At 43.5% G+C, this 18,515-nt stretch overlaps 1 protein-coding gene and 1 non-coding gene across 7 annotated transcripts in view; both read left to right on the plus strand.

Annotated features, from left to right (window-relative positions):
- The window catches only part of LOC126272806 (nucleosome-remodeling factor subunit NURF301), a 282,822-nt gene that overhangs the window by 173,249 nt on the left and 91,058 nt on the right, over positions 1-18,515 (plus strand). For all 6 annotated transcript variants that reach the window (XM_049976036.1, XM_049976004.1, XM_049976012.1 and 3 more), the window contains exon 22: positions 11,083-11,336. In XM_049976036.1, coding sequence (XP_049831993.1) covers positions 11,083-11,336 — 254 coding nt within the window. The remainder of the gene's footprint in view (positions 1-11,082; positions 11,337-18,515) is intronic.
- On the plus strand, positions 14,907-14,981 carry Trnas-uga (transfer RNA serine (anticodon UGA)). The gene has a single exon. It is a non-coding gene; the product is annotated as a tRNA-Ser (tRNA).

An 18,515-nucleotide genomic window follows, 5' to 3' on the forward strand; every position in this document is an offset into this window, starting at 1 on the left:
CATGGCTACACTCCATACAAATACTTTCAGTAACGACTTCCTGACACTTAAATCTATACTCAATATTAACAAATTTCTCTTCTTCAGAAACGCTTTCCTTGCCATTGCCAGGCTACGTTTTATATCATCTCTACTTCGACCATCATCAGTTATTTTGCTCCCCAAATAGCAAAACTCCTTTACTACTTTAAGTGTCTCATTTCCTGATCTAATTCCCTCAGCATCACCCGAGTTAATTTGGCTACATTCCATTTTCCTCGTTTTGCTTTTGTTGATGTTCACCTTATATCCTCCTTTCAAGACACTGTCCATTCTGTTCAACTGCTCTTCCAAGTCCTTTGCTGTCTCTGACAGAATTACAATGTCATCGGCGAACCTTAAAGTTTTTATTTCTTCTCCATGGATTTTAATACCTACTCCGAATTTTTCTTTTGTTTCCTTTACTGCTTGCTCAATATACAGATTGAATAACATCGGGGAGAGGCTACAACCCTGTCTCACTCCCTTACCAACCACTGCTTCCCTTTCATGCCCCTCGACTCTAATAACTGCCATCTGGTTTCTGTACAAAATGTAAATAGCCTTTCGCTCCCAGTATTTTACCCCTGCTACCTTTAGAATTTGAATTTGAAAGAGTGTATTCCAGTCAACATTGTCAAAAGCTTTCTCTAAGTCTACAAATGCTAGAAACATAGGTTTGCCTTTCCTCACTCTATCTTCTAAGATTATTCATAGGGTCAGTATTGCCTCACATGTTCCAACATTTCTGTGGAATCCAAACTGATCTTCCCCGAGGTCAGCTTCTACCAGTTTTTCCATTCGTCTGTAAAGAATTCGTGTTAGTATTGTGCAGCCGTGGCTTATAAAACTAGATATAAACTAAGTAAAAAAAAAAAAAAACTTAATCATTAGTGTCATGCAATATTTTGTGTAATGTAATTTCTTGTACAGACATATTTTATTAACCTGACACGTTCCACATCATTACGAAGTGCCGTATTCATGATCTATGGAACAAGTATTAATCTAATCTAATCTGATAGTTCGGTAATTTTCACATCTGTCAACACCTGCTTTCTTTGGGATTGGAATTATTACATTCTTCTTGAAACCTGAGGGTATTTCACCTGTCTCATACATTTTGCTCACCAGATGGTAGAGTTTTGTCAAGACTGGCTCTCCCGTGGCTGTCAGTAGTTCTAATGGAATGTTGTCTACTCCGGGGGCCTTGTTTCGACATAGGTCTTTCAGTGCTCTGTCAAACTCTTCACGCAGTATCATATCTCCCATTTCATCTTCATCTACATCCTCTTCCATTTCCATAACATTGCCCTCAAGTACATCGCCCTTGTATAGACCCTCTATATACTCCCTTCTTTGCTTCGAACTGGGTTTCCATCTGAGATCTTGATATTCATAAAAGTGGTTCTCTTTTCTCCAAAGGTCTCTTTAATTTTCCTGTAGGCAGTATCTATCTTACCCCTAGAGAGATAAGCATCTACATCTTTACATTTGTCCTGTAACCATCCCTGCTTAGCCATTTTCCACTTCCTGTCGATCTCATTTTTGAGACGTTTGTATTCCTTTTTGCCTCCTTCATTTACTGCATTTTTTTTATTTTCTCCTTTCATCAATTAAAAACAGTATTTCATCTGTTACCCGAGGATTTCTACTAGCCCTCGTCTTTTTACCTACTTGATCCTGTGCTGCCTTCACTACTTCATCCCTCAAAGCTATCCATTCTTCTTCTTCTGTATTTATTTCCCCCATTCTTGTCAATTCTTCCTTTAACGTCTCCCTGAAACACTGTACAACCTCTGGTTTAGTCAATTTATCCAGGTCCTATCTCCTTAAATTCCCACCTTTTTGCAATTTCTTCAGTTTTAATCTACAGTTCATAACCAATAGATTGTGGTCAGAATCCACATCTGCCCCTGGAAAAGTCTTACAATTTAAAACCTGGTTCCTAAATCTCTGTCTTACCATTATATAATCTATCTGATACCTGTCAGTATCTCCAGGTTTCTTCCATGTATACAACCTTCTTTTATGATTCTTGAACCAAGTGTTAGCTATGATTAAGTTATGCTCTGTGAAAAATTCTACCAGGCGGCTTGCTCTTTCATTTCTTGCCCCCAATCCATAGTCACCTACTACGTTTCCTTCTCTTCCTTTTCCTACTATCGAATTCCAGTCACCCATGACTATTAAATTTTCGTCTCCCTTCACTATCTGAATAATTTCTTTTATTTCATCATACATTTCTTCAATTTCTTCGTCATCTGCAGAGCTCATTGGCATATAAACTTGTACTACTGTAGTAGGCGTGGGCTTCGTGTCTATCTTGGCCACAACAAGGCGTTCACTATACTGTTTGTAGTAGCTTACCTACACTCCTATTTTTTTATTCATTATTAAACATACTCGTGCATTACCCCTATTTGATTTTGCATTTATAACCCTGTATTCATCTGACCAGAAGTCTTGTTCCTCCTGCCACCGAACTTCGCTAATTCCCCAGGTATCCAAAACTAAAGTAAAAGGTAAAGTTACTAGCCACTGTTGCTACAAATTATCAGAATTTTAGACTCGAGTATAAAAATTCTTTTCAACCCTAGCATTTATATTAAACGGATTTTAACTTTGCCAGCGTATAGGCAGCAGTTTACTGTATAAAGCTATATAACTGCTTACTTTTAATTGTTACATGAAACGGCAAGTGAGTTTTGTAAGATACAGAATGGTGGCATTTTTCCCCAAAGTAGCTCCTTTTCTACTAGTACACCAATTCTAATAATTATCAGTGTGAGTAAATTAGCACTGATCATATTACTTGCAGTGGCTGGTTCTATGTGTGAATGTATAACATGACTTGTTTCATATTCCTGAAGTTTTTCCATTCATGATGGGATTTATATAACAATGTATGTGGATGAATTGTGTATAAATTTGTAAATTGAGGTATGTGAGACACTTGTTAATTGTAAAGTAGACCAGTATCATTCTAATATTGAATCCATTGTTTCTGATTAAATGTAGTATTTTCCAGATATTAGGTGTGCTGTTAATAAAAAGTTCATGTGTTGCTATAGTAGACTGATAAAAATATATTGATAGTTCATGAGATTATCCACTATGTGAAAACTACGTCTGATATTAAAAAAGATGTATGATGCAGTAAGTCTGTAACCTGAAATACAGTAAAATGATGTAGTGTTAACTGAACTATAAAACCAAGATCTGCAACTCCCAGTGACAATGTAACAATAATTGTGACAAATGACTTTCTCTGCAACAGAATGAATATACTCAGTGTGCTTAAATCAACTTGGAAGCAGCCCCCCCTTCCCCCCACTCACTTACACATATGCATAAATTTAAAAAAAGATCTGTGGCATTGAAAAGAATACAAAAGCACTCAGAAAACTGGCAGATGTACCTAAACAGTACTCTGTTTTCAATCATTGCAGTGTACAAATCAACAGTCTTTCTCTCTGTCTGGTAATTACATTGCAATAACTGAAGTATATTTCAAAGATCTAAAAGAATTTTTTGTTGTCCAACGTGTGCATTGTGACTAAGAAGCATATAATATGTACTTTAGAACTTAGATTTCCATATGAATTAGTACCATAATACTTTTGATTTAATAATTGCTGTTCAAAAAATACAAATTTCTTAAGCAGATCACTCGCTCATAATTAAGTTCAGTTTTAACATCTGTTGTTCTGCCGTTTACAGTTCTGGTATACAGATAGTAATAATAATAATAAAAATGCTATTAGAAATCAAAAACAAGAATTGTGAAATGGATAGATTGCTCTGTAGAGCTGTACCATGGAAAACGAGGAGAGAATGTTGGTCAATAACCGGTATCCTCGTTCTATAACACAAACTATGTAATTATTAACTGGGTTCTTTAATCATAAACAAAGAGCTACTTAACTTAAGTTGCCAAGTGCTGTGATACAAGCTCTCTTCTGGATAGCCCATGTAGCCTCAATGCTGTTGAATTAGAAGTCCGTTATTAGATTGCTTTGTGCTGCCTGTCTCCATGCTACCCTGTGGTTCGTGGCAGCAATCCTAAATACTCTTGGCTATGAGGGTGTTGGCTGCGTGTTTCAGCGAGTCTTGTTATTGACATCTATCAATACTCCCTTAACCTCTGTGCCACTTCATGTGCTGGCGCCAATGTATGCCAGTATATTCCTCGCCCCGAAATGCCGCACCATTGTCGTGTAGTGAGGCTGTGAACGACATCAGGGAGGGAGGCAGGATGCTTGACATCGTGATACGCTGGGAGCCGTGACTGTGGAGGACAGCAGACGCCCGACTGTACCCCACCATCTTGCTTGCGAGGCAACAGAGACATCCTCCTGAAAATTGCTTTCAGGCCACACGTACAGGCCTTAGCGTGTCTGCTGGGGCGGTGATGGTGACGGCGGGTCTAGGTCCATGGGGTCAACAAGCAGGGATGGCGGGGGTGAGAGTGTGTGGTTCATCTGCTCCTGGGGTGCTGTGGTGGCACCAGTGGGCAGCTGTGAAGGCCACACGATCCTGAGAAGCCATGAATGTGGGGGTAGAAAAGCAGCAGGATCACAGGGAAACTGACATGCATGAATTTGGTTCTAGTGGTGGTGCTGCAAACCATCATGACCCGCAATTAAGTAAATACACTATGTAATCAAAAGTATACGGACACCTGGCTGAAAATGACTTACAAGTTGATAGTGCCCTCCATCGGTAATGCTGGAATTCAATATGGTGTTGGCCCACCCTTAGGCTTGATGACAGCTTCCACTCTCGCAGGCATTCATTCAGTCAGGTGCTGGAAGGTTTCTTGGGGAATGGCAGCCCATTCTTCACAGAGTGCTGCACTCAGGAGAGGTATCAATCTCAGTCGGTGAGACCTATCACGAAGTCGGCATTCCAGCACATCCCAAAGGTGTTCTGTAGGATTCAGGTAAGGACTCTGTGCAGGCCAGTCCATTACAGGGATGTTATTGTCGTGTAACCACTCCGCCACAGGCTGTGCTTTATGAACAGGTGCTCGATCATGTTGAAAGATGCAATCACCATCCCCAAAACGCCCTTCAACAGTGGGAAGCAAGAGGGTACTTGAAACATCAATGTAGGCCTGTGCTGTGATAGCGACATGCAAAACAACAAGGGGTGCGAGCCCCCTCCATGCAAAATAGGATCACACCATAACACCATTGCCTCTGAATTTTACAATTGGCTCTACATACACTGGCAGATGACGTTCACAGGGCATTCGCCATACCCATACCCTGCCATCGGATCGCGACATTGTGTACTATGATTCGTCACTCCACACACATTTTTCCACTGTTCAATCGTCCAATGTTTACACTCCTTACACCAAGCGAGGCATTGTTTGGTATTTACCCGTATGACGTGTGGTTTATGAGCAGCTGCTCGACCATGAAATCCAAGTTTTCTCACTTCCCACCTGACTGTCATAATACTTATAGTGGATCCTGATGCAGTTTGGAATTCCTGTGTGATGGTCTGGATAGATGTGTGCCTATTACTCATTATGACTCTCTTCAACTATTGGTGGTCTCTCTGTCAAAAGACGAGGTCAGCCTGTACGCTTTTGAGCTGTACGTGACCCTTCACTTTTCCACTTCATATCACATCGGAAAAGTGGACCTAGGGATGATTAGGAGTGTGGAAATCTCGCATTTAGACGTATGATACAAGTGACACCCAATCACCTGACCATGTTAGAAGTCCGTGAGTTCCACGGAGTGCCCCATCTGCTCTCTCACGATGTCTACTGACTTACACAATGCACCTAATATGAAAAACATATGTTTTTGGGGGCGTCCAGATACTTTTGATCACATAGTGTATATGAGCCAATGCATTCCTGGATTACACCTCTTTCCCAGTGCCCACGATTGCCTTAAACACTGAAAAGAAGAAGATCACATGGCGCAAAGCGATACTAGCGGACCATTGGCAGCGCTGGATGCTGCGATGGGTGTAGCAAGTGTACTAATGTCTGATGGCTGCGGTCAAACAGAAGTTCCGCCAGTGATGGTCCGTCTTGTGCACAAAAGAATTGCAATGCCTGTTCCCATGTGTGGATGGTGCAAAGCTTGGCCGTCTGTTGTTTGAAAGTACGTACTAAGTGATCTGCTTCTCTGTTGGACTGCAGGTGAAATGGAGCACTTGTTAGATGACAAATGCCTTTGCGTTCACAAAACTGTTCATAGGCATGTGAAGCGAACTGTCGTCCATGTGGCAATCCTCCAATGCATATATTGAGGACATTGCTTGAATGGTACTATGTGATGTGGTAGAGTTCATAGGCATCGCAAATGGGAACTTGCTGGAAGAGTTTACCACTATGAGCCAATGAGTGTTTCAAAATGGTCCTGCAAAGTCTCTGTGCACTCATTGCCATGGCGATTGAGTCTTAGGTCAAGCTGTGATTGTGTGTGGTGGAGTGGATCGGGTCTCCGCGCATGCGCGACACTGTGACATCATCTGTTTAGTGTGGGTGTCCATTCTCTGCCAAGTACAGTGCCAGCACGCTAACTGTTTAGTCAGAACAGTTCCCCATTGTCTTTGGTGGATCAACCGCAACACATCCTTTTGCAACACTTTGGGAATAAGCACACAGGATTGTCCATTGTCGTTTTGAACTAGAATCACACCCTGTTCAATTGAAACGCTATGCTGATGTTCAACTGAGTTCTGAATACTGGTCAATGGAGGAGGCCAAGACCTGCAAATATAATTCAACAAAATCTTGAGATCTGGGTCTGCTTCCGTGTCCTGCGCAATTTGTCTGTAGTTCAGAGGAAAATATTCCAGCAATTCAGAGTCCCTCCCATCGATTCGGCAACAAGATGCGACAGATGCCTCAGAATCAGTCTGGGCCAGTTGGGAGGCGAAAAAGGGTGTCTGCATTGCCATGCTTTACCGGAGGACTATACACAAGTTCATACTAATGATGTGAAAGCAACAAAGCCCAGTTTTGCAAGTTTTGAGCTGTGCGTGTAGGCTTTGACACATGAAACAAGGACTGCAAAGGCTTGTGATCTGTCACTAAATAGAACTTAACGACAATACAAATAGTGATGGAATTTTGTTGCACCATACACCATAGCAAGAGCATCTTTTTCTATTTGCAAATAATTGCACCGAGTTTGAGTGAGCAACTTTGAGGAAATCGGTAGGTCTGTTTTGGGCACCACTTCTGTGCAACAGCACAGCGATGATTCCGTAAGAAGAAGCGTCGACTGTAGAATTACTGTCTTGGCAGGATCAAAATGCACTAAACATCTGTCACCAAGCAAGGCATTTTTGAGTTGGTGAAATGCATTTTGACACCCTTTAGTCCACATAAAGGGTACATTTTTACGATGTAATGAAGCCGTGATCTGAGTGGCATTTGTTATGAACTGAGCACACATTAAGTGTTTTATCACATGGCCTAAGTATGTAGCTCAGTTTGAAAAAAGTCACACTTTTCGAAGATGACACTTGAGTCCTGCTTCTGACAACACTCGAAAAAGAGTACGCAAATTGGCAATGTGTTTCTCTGGTGTACGACCTGAGATGACAATATCGTCAAGATATTTTGAACAAAGTGACACTTTTGCAGTCAGCTGTTTCAAGTAACGTTGAAAAATTGCGTTTGCTAAAGCACTGCTGAAGAGCAAATGCAAATACTTGAACAGCCCTAAGTGTGTATTTCCAACAAACACTTTCTCTGATTCTTGATTCAAAAGAATTTGCAAGTAAGCGTCACGCAAATCTATCTTACGAAAGTAACGTCCTGTACCAAGCCTGTCCATGAGTTCCTCAGGGCAAGGTAACGGATAAGTGTTAACTACTGTCTATAGGTTGACTATAGACTTGAACACAAAAGTGAATGTGACCAGAAGGCTTAGGCAACAAATCTAGTGGACTGGCCCATTGACTAGCTTGAATGGAAGCAACGATACCATTATCTTGCAATTCTATCAATTCACTGATTACTTTGTCTCTTAAAGCAACTGAAACAGCGCAGGTCTGGAAAAACTTAGGTTGTGCATTGTCTTTCATTGTAATATGCGCTACAAAGTTAGCTTTTCCCATGCCTTCTGAAAATAGTTCAGAAAATTCTTTAAGTAAGCTAGCTACATTGGCTTTCAGATCAAAAGCTGATATGGAAAGAACATTGTCTTGGATGCTAAGGCCAAAGAGATCAAAGGGAATCCAAACCAAAAATGTTCTCATTGTCTCTTGATTTCATCGCAGTAAAATTGACTGTCCTGATGTGAGATTTGTAAGTGTCAGGCAAACTACACTGTCCAAGCAACGGAATTTCCAGTTCATTGTAAGCAGTGAGGTGCTTGCTAGATTTAGAAAGCGTTGTGAGCCTAATTGTTAGTATGTGGCACACTTAAGTAAAGTGACTGTTGCACCTTTGTCTAACTGAAAGTTCACACAATGGCCAGCAATGTGTAATGAGACAAATAGTTTGTAGAACATCGTTGCACAACACTAAGGTAAGAATCATGCTCAACCTTAATCTTTGTCGATCCTGTTGTTTGTTTGTAAAACATTATGTTCACTGCGCGTGCACTAGCCCCCCCTTCGCCGCCAGTCAGCTATGTTCACTAGAAGATTGCTATGTGCTGCCTGCCTCTTTGCTAGAGGCTTAGAGTCTAAGTCTGCGGCTCCATCTTGGTGACTCGTGACTCGCTGGAACTCCACTGTGTACAGACTCGAATTAAGTGGCTAAACTGGCCCTCTGGCCCACAATGGTGATACTAAATATGCCAGCACACATTCAGTAACAGAGATTTTCTTATTTTCCATTTTTTGGAGCTCTCTCAAATACAGCGAAGTTAGTAACATGAGAGGCACGCATCACAGCCATTAAAACTGAAGTGTCATAACACAAAATCAATTTTCAGCCATTACTTCCAGAGCTTTAATGTTATGTAAAGAAGAAGCTGAGCATGTGATAAATTGGCATTTGTGTTATATTGCATAGCATGTATTAGGATTATCAGGGTGTATATGATCCAGGACAACTGGGAAAAAACCGGGAATTTTTTTTACCTGGGAGAAAACAGGAAAAACCAGGGAATTTTCTAGAATTCTGGGAATTTTTCATTGTTGTAGTGTTCAGTTAAATTTTTGTAATGTTGACTGTTAATAACCGACAGACAGAAAAATGTCTCAAAGGCTATAGGATGAAGTTTATGGAATACTCATAACAACAAACTGCTTCAGATGAGCATGATGTCACAACTGTTTCATTAAGTTCGTTTTGAGCATTTGCCAGTAGGCTCATCGATAGTCTGGGTTCTAGTGGGGAGGGGGATGGTGACCCATGTTGGGTTTAGTGATTCTGCTGTTTCCTGATGTCCTACTTCCTCTTCAGTTTCAGTTCACACGTTTAATGAAAACAAAACATATTTCTGTGGCTGGAAGCTATCAATTGATTTAAAATACCTCCACATAATTACAGAAGGCTGTTATTAGTTTGTTTTCTGATTTGATCGTATTTCATGGTTGTGGCAGCAAGCATTAATCACCTTGCTCTACTATGAAGTTATTTTAGTCGGTTTGCTGAATGAACATGGCTTTTATTAATCTTTTCAGCAGATACAGTCAATTTGTAAGAAACAAAGTGCTTCATTTACAATATTGACTAGTTTCAACTGTTCACTGAATTTCAAGTGCACATTTTCATCATCTGGCACGTGTGGCATTATGTCACAATAAAGAATCAAACATAAGACAATACAGTACTGGTACTCCAAGAACATTTGTTTCCAGAAAAGCGCACTGAAAAGCTTAATGTCAAGTTGGGGCCTACTTCATTGTGAATTTTGATATATGAATGTGTCCTTTAAGCTGGTTTACAAAATTCCTATGCTGTTGGAGTATCCTGTGATGTTCTATCTCTTTTATGATGTCATGTAAGATCTCTTGATGCTATATGTGTACGAACATACGGGTACGTATGAGAAAGTACAATGAATTTCCTGTATCACAGAGCCTTTGACTCTCATTTAAAACTTAAAACTTCCAGAACCAGCCACTTAGAATAATTTCGAGCCCAGAAGACTGGGCATTAATGTCATTGTTTAAAATTTTTATTGGCACAATTGTGTGATGTATTTTAAAGTGTAACACACACTAAAAAGACAATGTTGTATGTGAAAGCTTAACTTTTCTTGTAACTTATTAATCTTCAAGACCAGTATTATATGTGAAAGCTTAGCTTTTCTTCTAGCTACATTATGTAAATTAATATAAACCATTAACTTCTCCTATTTGTGCGTTCACACTGCTTTAACAGTGGTGTTGCTATTGACTGACTACATCACATGTCCTATGCTCTGAATATCTGCTGTGATTGGCTTACAACAGTGCATTGCAATCTCTGTTTCAATGCTTCGGAAACTGATGTGCTGTGTTTGGCGGAATTCGAATTTAAACTTTCATAATACGAAATATGCAGCATATCGTAATAAGAAAATATGCAGCGTACATGTTGCTGCACATCAAAGATCTTTCCCCCTTGCTGAGTTTCGTTTTCCAAAGTGCCGGGAAGTTCGTATTGGTGTATGAAACCTTTACCTTTCAAAGGGTTGATGTTTTTACAGCTCTAAGGGAAAGTACATTGTTGCTTATGATGGAAAAAGTGGATTTTCACCTTGGAAGGAGTCTATTTTCATGTGGGGGGGAATGCATTTTTAACCGTGAGAGCCAGAAAAATCCGGGAATTCCTCCCTGCCTCCTGTTCTCATATACACCATGATTACATAAATGAATGTTTTGTTTCACCTCAGAAAAAGTAACTCCACAAATTGTGGAAATTAAAAAAAAGGTGGACCTGTGCTTTCAGTTTTCAGTAGTGCAGAAGAAATAATGTTTTGTTATTCACATTTTATTGCCCCAGTTTAATTATGTGACATAATTTGAGATCATTCAACACACTGATTTAATAATAATGCTTTATCTCAAATGTTTTATGTTAAATGCATGCTTGTGTGAGTTACTAACATTTTCCCAATTTCTTTTTGATCCCGCTTACATCAGGTTGGAGAAGACTAATGCACAGGTTGTTACTAGGAGTCGTTCGGGCTCATTAGCTGCCAAGACAGATGGTGTAGCAACAGGAGGAAATGCAAAATTGGAAATGGTTAGTGGAAAATCGACACCAGAAGAAATAAAAGAAAAAATGGAACAACAGTTGCGCATGCAGAGAGCTGCTCATCAACAAAAACGTGCTTTGGAGACACTAAAGGTTCCAAGTGGACAGGTTTTGAAAGTTGTACCCACTACGCAACAAGGCAAGTCTGACTTATTTGAAGTGTACTTTGTGTTTAAGAGAGAACTTCACTGTTTCCTTGTTCTTGTTCTTGTTGTTGAAGCACTTCTCTTCTTCCACAATCCTGTACTGATAGAGTCTTGTAGAAAATGTATTCAAAATTTGTGAGTTTATATAAATCTAGGCATGGGATTTTCCAGCCCTTTCCTTCAACATAAATTAGTTTGTTTAATTAACATATCTTTATTGATGTTTTAGGTACAGCCATTTAATCATGTATTGTATTTATTTAGTAAATTGTGAAACCTAATGATTTACTTCTTCCCCTTTGTCCATGTGTGTTCCAATTTACAGAAGCTCTTTACTTGAATGGATTGTTATATTTTGAAAATTGGCAGTAGTGAGGAATTAAAAAAGCAGAGATAGTACAGTTATTTCATTTTAATTGGTTATATTGTTCAGTTCAATTCTCTGCCTGCTTCATCAGCAAGGATATAAAATTCTTATAATGGTAAGACAACTCCAAAGCATATCCCACAATTGGCATTTCCTTGAGACATGAGTAGATTACATCTGGAAATGAGCGGCAACTGCTTGCAGCCAGCCTGACTCCATATGCCTTGTGTTGTGGTTCCTGGACAACGAGTCAGCAAGGCTGAGAGGGTGGCATGAGTAGCGGGCAAGGTCACTGGCATGTAAAACGTGTCCAAAATGCAGCGTGTTCAGAGAAGACCCTCTATCCACCTATCATCTGTCACATGGAACTGACATGGCTAGTGGTAATTTACCAGTTACAAGCCCATACAAATGGACATATGTGCAGGCTCCAGAGGCTGGTATCGACAGTGGGAGGACCCACTGTAGCTCCACTGGCCAGTCACGGCCCGCTTCAAGCTGGGCAGCCCCAAGTCAGTTAGGTGCTGGCTTGTCCGATGCCGATTGTTCTGCTTGCGTGTATAGATCACTAGCCTCACTCAGAGCCGTCTCCATGATGACATACCCCTGCGGGTCCGGGGATAAAAATAGGCCTGAGGTATTCCTGCCCGTCGTAAGAGGCAACCGAAAGGAGTTTCACACGTTTTGGCCTTTAAGTGATGGTCCCCTGTAGGGTTTGACCTCCATTCTTCAAACTTTTCCCAAAGAGCAAGTCAATTGGGGAAGGGCACCTTACATGGTGCATCGTGTCCATCGTGCATTGAAATCTTTAGCCCACTTTCTCGTCGTCGCATTTCAGTCCCACTCATTCTCCTTCTGCTTTTCTTGGGCAAGGACACCTTCCTGGGTGCGTTTTCCACCATGCACTATGCAGTGTCAGTTTGTGTGTCGACAATGACTTTGGACTTCTTTACACCTGATATCCAGCACGGTAGCTAATCCGTTGTGGTGGGGCCGCCATGTACCCTATTGGTTGTAGCCTCTCGACTGCACAGGGACTACTCTGCTGATGCCTGCGCCGTTAACTCCCCAAATATGCCAACGTGTAGATGCCCATCACCCTGTGGCATCGGGACTCCTGGCAATGGCAATCCTACTGGGTGGCCTTTGCTGCGGCTGTTTGGCGCCCGTGGGAAGGTTCCCTAGTTGAGTGGGTGGCATCAGGCTGGATGACACGCGATGAAGCGCATTACATCATTACTTGCTGGTGAAGAAATACCAGCAGTCTCTAAATGCTCATGAGCTCAATTCAACGCACAGGAGTATGATCCCAAATCGTTCCCCTCCCTGGCCACACCATGCGAGGAACGTTAGGCTAAGGATGGTAGTGGATTTTATTCCCCCTGGTGCCTTGTATGTTCGAGAGCTAATGGGGAAACCTTCATGATGATGAAACCTCAGTTTTTTGTTGAGCATTTAAAATACGTTTAGGGAGGTGGAGGGGATTGTCCAAAATGAGATTTGGGTCAGTCTTGATCAAAACAGCATTCTCTGCCAAGTCATGGACGTTACTCGCTTTTGACAAGCTGGGGGATGTTTCTGTAACCATCACACCCCATAAGAGCTTAAATATGATCTAGGGTATCATATTTCACAAGGACCTTCTTTTGCAGTCTGACGACGAGCTGCGCACCAATTTAGAGTGGCAAGGTGTACATTTTGTCCGCCATGTCCACCGGTGTCCGATGGATAGTCGGGTTGCCATTGGTGCCTTCATCTTGGCCTTTGAGGGTGATAGATGGCCCAAGAAGGTCAAGGTGATGGTCTACCGCTGTGATGTAAAGCCCAATATCCCTCTCCCGATGTGGTGCTTTAAGTGCTGGAAGTGTGGCCATATGTCTTCCCACTGTACTTACAGCATCACATCCAAATTCTCCATGAGCCCCGCCTCCCATCTGTGTCAACTGCGGAGAGCACCATTCGTTTTGCTCGCCAGACTGCAGGATTCTCCTGAAAGAAAGGACAATTATGGATTGCAGGATCCTGGACCGACTGACCTACACTGAGGCTAAGAGAAAATTTGAACACCTGCATCCTCTACATATGACATCATCTTATGCCACCGCTACAACATTTCTGGCACCATCAGCTCCGTCATCCCCAGTCACCTCTCAGAGCCGGAAGACTACACCTGCCCCCTTGATGGTGGGAGGCATTTCCCTCGCAACATCTGTCCCCACTTCTAACCCGAAGCATAAGTCTTCTTCGGCTTCTCTTGTTAGGAAGGGGTCCCTTGGGTCACTCCCTTCCGAGGTTTTTGCTGGTGGGAAAGATGACACCCACCAGGGGCTGAAGAGCTCAAAAGCAGCCGGTTGTAGGGCTTCACGCTCATCCTCAGTCCCGGGGACTGAGCCAGTGAAGTCCTCCCAGCCAGGGAAACCCAAGGAGCAGCGAGAGAAATCCAAAAAAGCAGTCCCCTAAGACCAAGGAAATTGTGGTGGCACCCACACCACCGCTAGTTACAAGCTCTGCATCTGAGGATGGGGGTGGAGATTCTGGCGTCCGCTGAGGACCTAGATCTTGCCAGACCCTCAGATGCAATGGACATAGGCTGCTCAGGCAATAAGCCAGTAGCACCAGGTGACTCTCTGAAGCGTAAACTGCCTCATTGAATGTTCCATGCTGTCCTGGTCTCTTGATGACGTTATCCTCCAGTGGAATTGCAGCAGTTTTTTCCACCACCTTGCTGAGCTACGGCAACTGTTAAGCTTTGCACCTGTTATCTGCATTGCCATCTGGGAATCCTGGTTGCTGACAATGCAGATCCCTGCTTTCCATGGCTGCAAGGGATAATACAGGAACCATAGTAACTATAATGAAGTGTCAGTTGGAGTTTGCATTTATGTCCTAAACTCAGTCTGTCGTGACACTGTGCCTTTTCAAACCCTTCTTGAAGCTGTGGCTGTCAGAATAAGGATGACGCAGGAATGAACTGTCTGCAATGTATATTTTCCTCCAGATGGTGCAGTACCCCTGAATGTATTAGCTGCGCTGATTGATCAACTCTCTAAACTTTTCCTACTTTTGGGAGATTTTAATGCCCATAACCCCTTGTGGGGTGGCGCTGCACTTACTGGCTGAGGCAGAGATGTTGAAACTTTACTGTCTCATACGCCATACTGGTGGAAGTAAAGCTGTGAGGACAGGTCATGAGTCGTGCTTGGGTAGCTCAGTTGGTAGAGCACTTGCCCGTGAAAGGCAGAGGTCCCGAGTTCGAGTCTCGGTCCAGCACACAGTTTTAATCTGCCAGGAAGTTTCTTTACTGTCTCAGTTCGATCTCTGCCTCTTAAATACTGGGGCTGCCACACTTTTCAGTGTGGCTCATGGTAGTTACTCGGCCATTGATGTATCAATTTGCAGCCCAGGACTTTTCTCATCGCACCGAGCGAGGTGGCGTGGTGGTTTGACACTGGACTCGCATTTGGGAGGACGACGGTTCAATCCCACATCCGGCCATCCTGGTTGAAGATTTCAGTGATTTCCCTAAATCACTCCAGACAAATCCTGGGATGGTTCCTTTAAAAGGGCACAGACGACTTCCTTCCCCATCCTTGACGACCTGTGTGGTAGTGACTACTTCTCCATCTACCTGTCACTGCCCTGGCATCAGGCGCACGGACACCTGCCCAGATGGGCTTTAAACAAGGCGAACTGGGAATCTTTCAACTCTGCTGTCACCGTTGAATCTCCCTCACACAGTTACATTGATGTGATGGTTGAGCAGGTGACTACAACAATCCTTTTTCTAGCAGAAAACGCAATCCCTTGCTCTTTATGATGCCGCCAGGGCAGTTCCTTGGTGGTCGCCAGAAGTCACTGAAGCAATTAAGGAGCGTTGGTGAGCTCTACAGTAGCATAAGTGGCATTCTTCCCTAGAGCACCTCATAGCCTTTAAATAGCTTCGTGTCTGCATTCACCAAGTTATCAAATGATGGAAGCAGGAGTGTTGGGACAGATACGTCTCAGCCATTGGGTGCCATACGTTGCCTTCCCAAGTCTAGGCAATGATCAAATGTCTTTTCAGGTACCAGACCCCCAGCAGGCGTTTCTGGTGTTACCATGAATGGTGTATTATTTACAGACACAAATGCGATTGCCGAGCACTTGGTTCGAGCTCCTGCATTGGAGAATTATCCCCCATCCTTTCGCACTCTCAAACAGCGGCTGGAAGGGAAAGTCCTCTCATTCACTACATGCCACAGTGAATCCTATAATGCCCCATTTGCACAGTGGGAGCTCCTCAGTGCCCCTGCACATTGCCCGAACACAGCTCCTGGGCCTGATCGGATCCACAGCCAGATGATTAAACATCTCTCATCTGGCTGCAAGCGACACATCCCCGTCATTTTCATATGGCTCTGGTGCGATGGTGTCTTTCCATTGCAGTGGCTGCAGAGCACCATCATTCTGGTGCTCAAACCCAGTAAAAACCCCCTTGATGTGGATAGCTATCGGCCCATTATCCTCACCAACATTCTTTGTAAGCTGCTGGAACGTTTGGTGTGACGCTGGTTGGGTTGGGGCCTGGGGTCACGTGGCCTACTGGCTCCATGTCAAGGCGGCTTCCAAGAGGGTCACTCTACCACCAATAATCTTGTGTCCCTCGAGTCTACCATCCAAACAGCCTTTTCCGACACCAACACTTGGTTGCCATCTGTTTTGACTTACGTAAAGTATACAACATGACCTGGCGACATCGTATTCTTACCGTATTGTATGAGTGGGGTCTCTGGGGCCCGCTCCTGATTTTTATCCTGTTGTTCTGTACTTCCCGTATCCAAGTTGGTACCTCTCATAGTTCCATCCATATCCAGGAGAATGGAGTCCCGCAGGGCACTGTATTGAGTGTCTCTCTCTTTTTGTGGCTATTAACGGTCTAGCAGCGGTTGTTGGGCCCTCTGTCTCACCTTCTCTTTATGCAGAAGACTTCTGCATTTTGTACTGCTGCTCCATTTCTTGTGTTGTTGAGCGTCGCCTACAGGGAGCCATCCACAAGGTGCAGTCATGGGCTGTTGAGCGTCGCCTACAGGGAGCCATCCACAAGGTGCTGTCATGGGCTCTAACCCACGGCTTCCAGTTTTCTGCCATGAATGTGTGTCATGCATTTCTGTCGCCATCGTACCATTCATCCAGAACCAGCACTTTACCTTTATGGTGATCCACTCACTGTAATGAAGATATATTGATTCTTAGGTCTGGTTTTTGATGCTCATTTCACTTGGCTTCCTCGTTTTCATCAGGTTAAATGGAAATGTTGGCAGCACCTCAGTGCCCTCCACTGCCTGAGCAACACCAACTGGGGTGGAGATCGCTTCATGCTGCTGCAGCTCTACAGAGCCCTTGTTCAGCCCCGCCTTAACTATGGGAGTGTGATTTATGGCTCAGAGGCACCCTCAGCATTCCGTTTGCTCGACCCATTGCACCATTGCAGAGTTTGACTAGGGGCAGGAGGGGGCCTGTGACAAGTGTATTGCTGTAGGCTGGAGTCCCTCCATTGAAGATCAGACATGCACTACTGCTTGCCAGTTATGTTGCATGCATTCATAGCTCTCCTGAACATCCTAATTACCATCTTCCTTTCCCAACCACAGCGGTTCACCTCCCGCATAGGCAGCCCAGGTCAGGGCTAATGATTGCGGTTTGCATGTAATTGTTTCTGTCTGAACTGGAGTCCTTCCCTTCACCACCTGTGCTCAAGGTCAATTCACATACTCCTCTGTGGTGTATCTGTATGCCGAAACTTCGCCTGGACCTTTCGCGTGGCCGTCTGCGGCTCTCCGCTGTCACTTCCTCTGGATTCTTGAAGATTGTCGGGGCTCTAAATTGGTTTACACCAATGGCTCGATGGCCGATGGTGATGTTGGCTTCACCTTTGTCCAGAGAGGCCGTTTTGAACAGCATTCCTCGCCCGATAGCTGCAGTGTATTCACTGCAGAGCTGGTGGCCATATCTCGTGCACTTCATTATATTTGTTCATGCCCCGAGGAATTGTTTCTTCTGTGTACTGACTCCTTGAGCAGCGTACAAGCTATCGACCAGTGCTGTCTTTGCCATCCGTTGGTGGTGTCCATTCAGGAGTCCATCTATGCCCTGGACCGGTCCCGTCGTTCAGTGGTGTTTGTTTGGACCCCAGGACACATTGGCATCCTGGGCAACGAACTTGTTGACAGACTGGCCAAACAGACTGCGCGGAAACTGCTTCTGGAGATGGGCATCTCTGAACCTTACTTGTGTTCTGACCTATGCTGTAGGGTTTTTGGGTTTTGGGAGACGGAATGGCATAATAGGACACACAACAAACTGCGTGTCATTAAGGAGACTATGATTGTGTGGAAGTCTTCTTTGCGGGCCTCTCGCAGGGAATCAATTGTTCTCTCCCGGCTGCATGTTGGTCATGCTTGGGTGACCCACCGTTACCTCTTGCACCATGAAGACCTGCTTCAGTGTCGGTGCGGCGCCCTGTTGACAGTGGCCCATATTCTCTAGCACTGTCCCACTTTGACTGCAAGCGACAAAATCTTGGGTTACCGGACTCATTGCCACTCATTTTACCTGACAATGCCTCATTGGCTGATTTAGTTTTTCATTTTATTCGTGAGGGTGGGTTTTATCATTTGATCTAAGTTTTAGCGCATGCCCTTTTTTCCTTCTGTGTCCTCCACCCTAGTTCTTTTAGGGTGAAGGTTTTAATCTGTTGCAGAGTGGCTGCCTTCTCCTTTTTATTCTCGTGGTCAGCCAGCCACTCTATTCTGCTTTCTTGTTGTAT

The sequence above is a fragment of the Schistocerca gregaria genome, chromosome 1 (genome assembly GCF_023897955.1).
Source record: "Schistocerca gregaria isolate iqSchGreg1 chromosome 1, iqSchGreg1.2, whole genome shotgun sequence".
Lineage (NCBI taxonomy): Eukaryota > Metazoa > Arthropoda > Insecta > Orthoptera > Acrididae > Schistocerca > Schistocerca gregaria.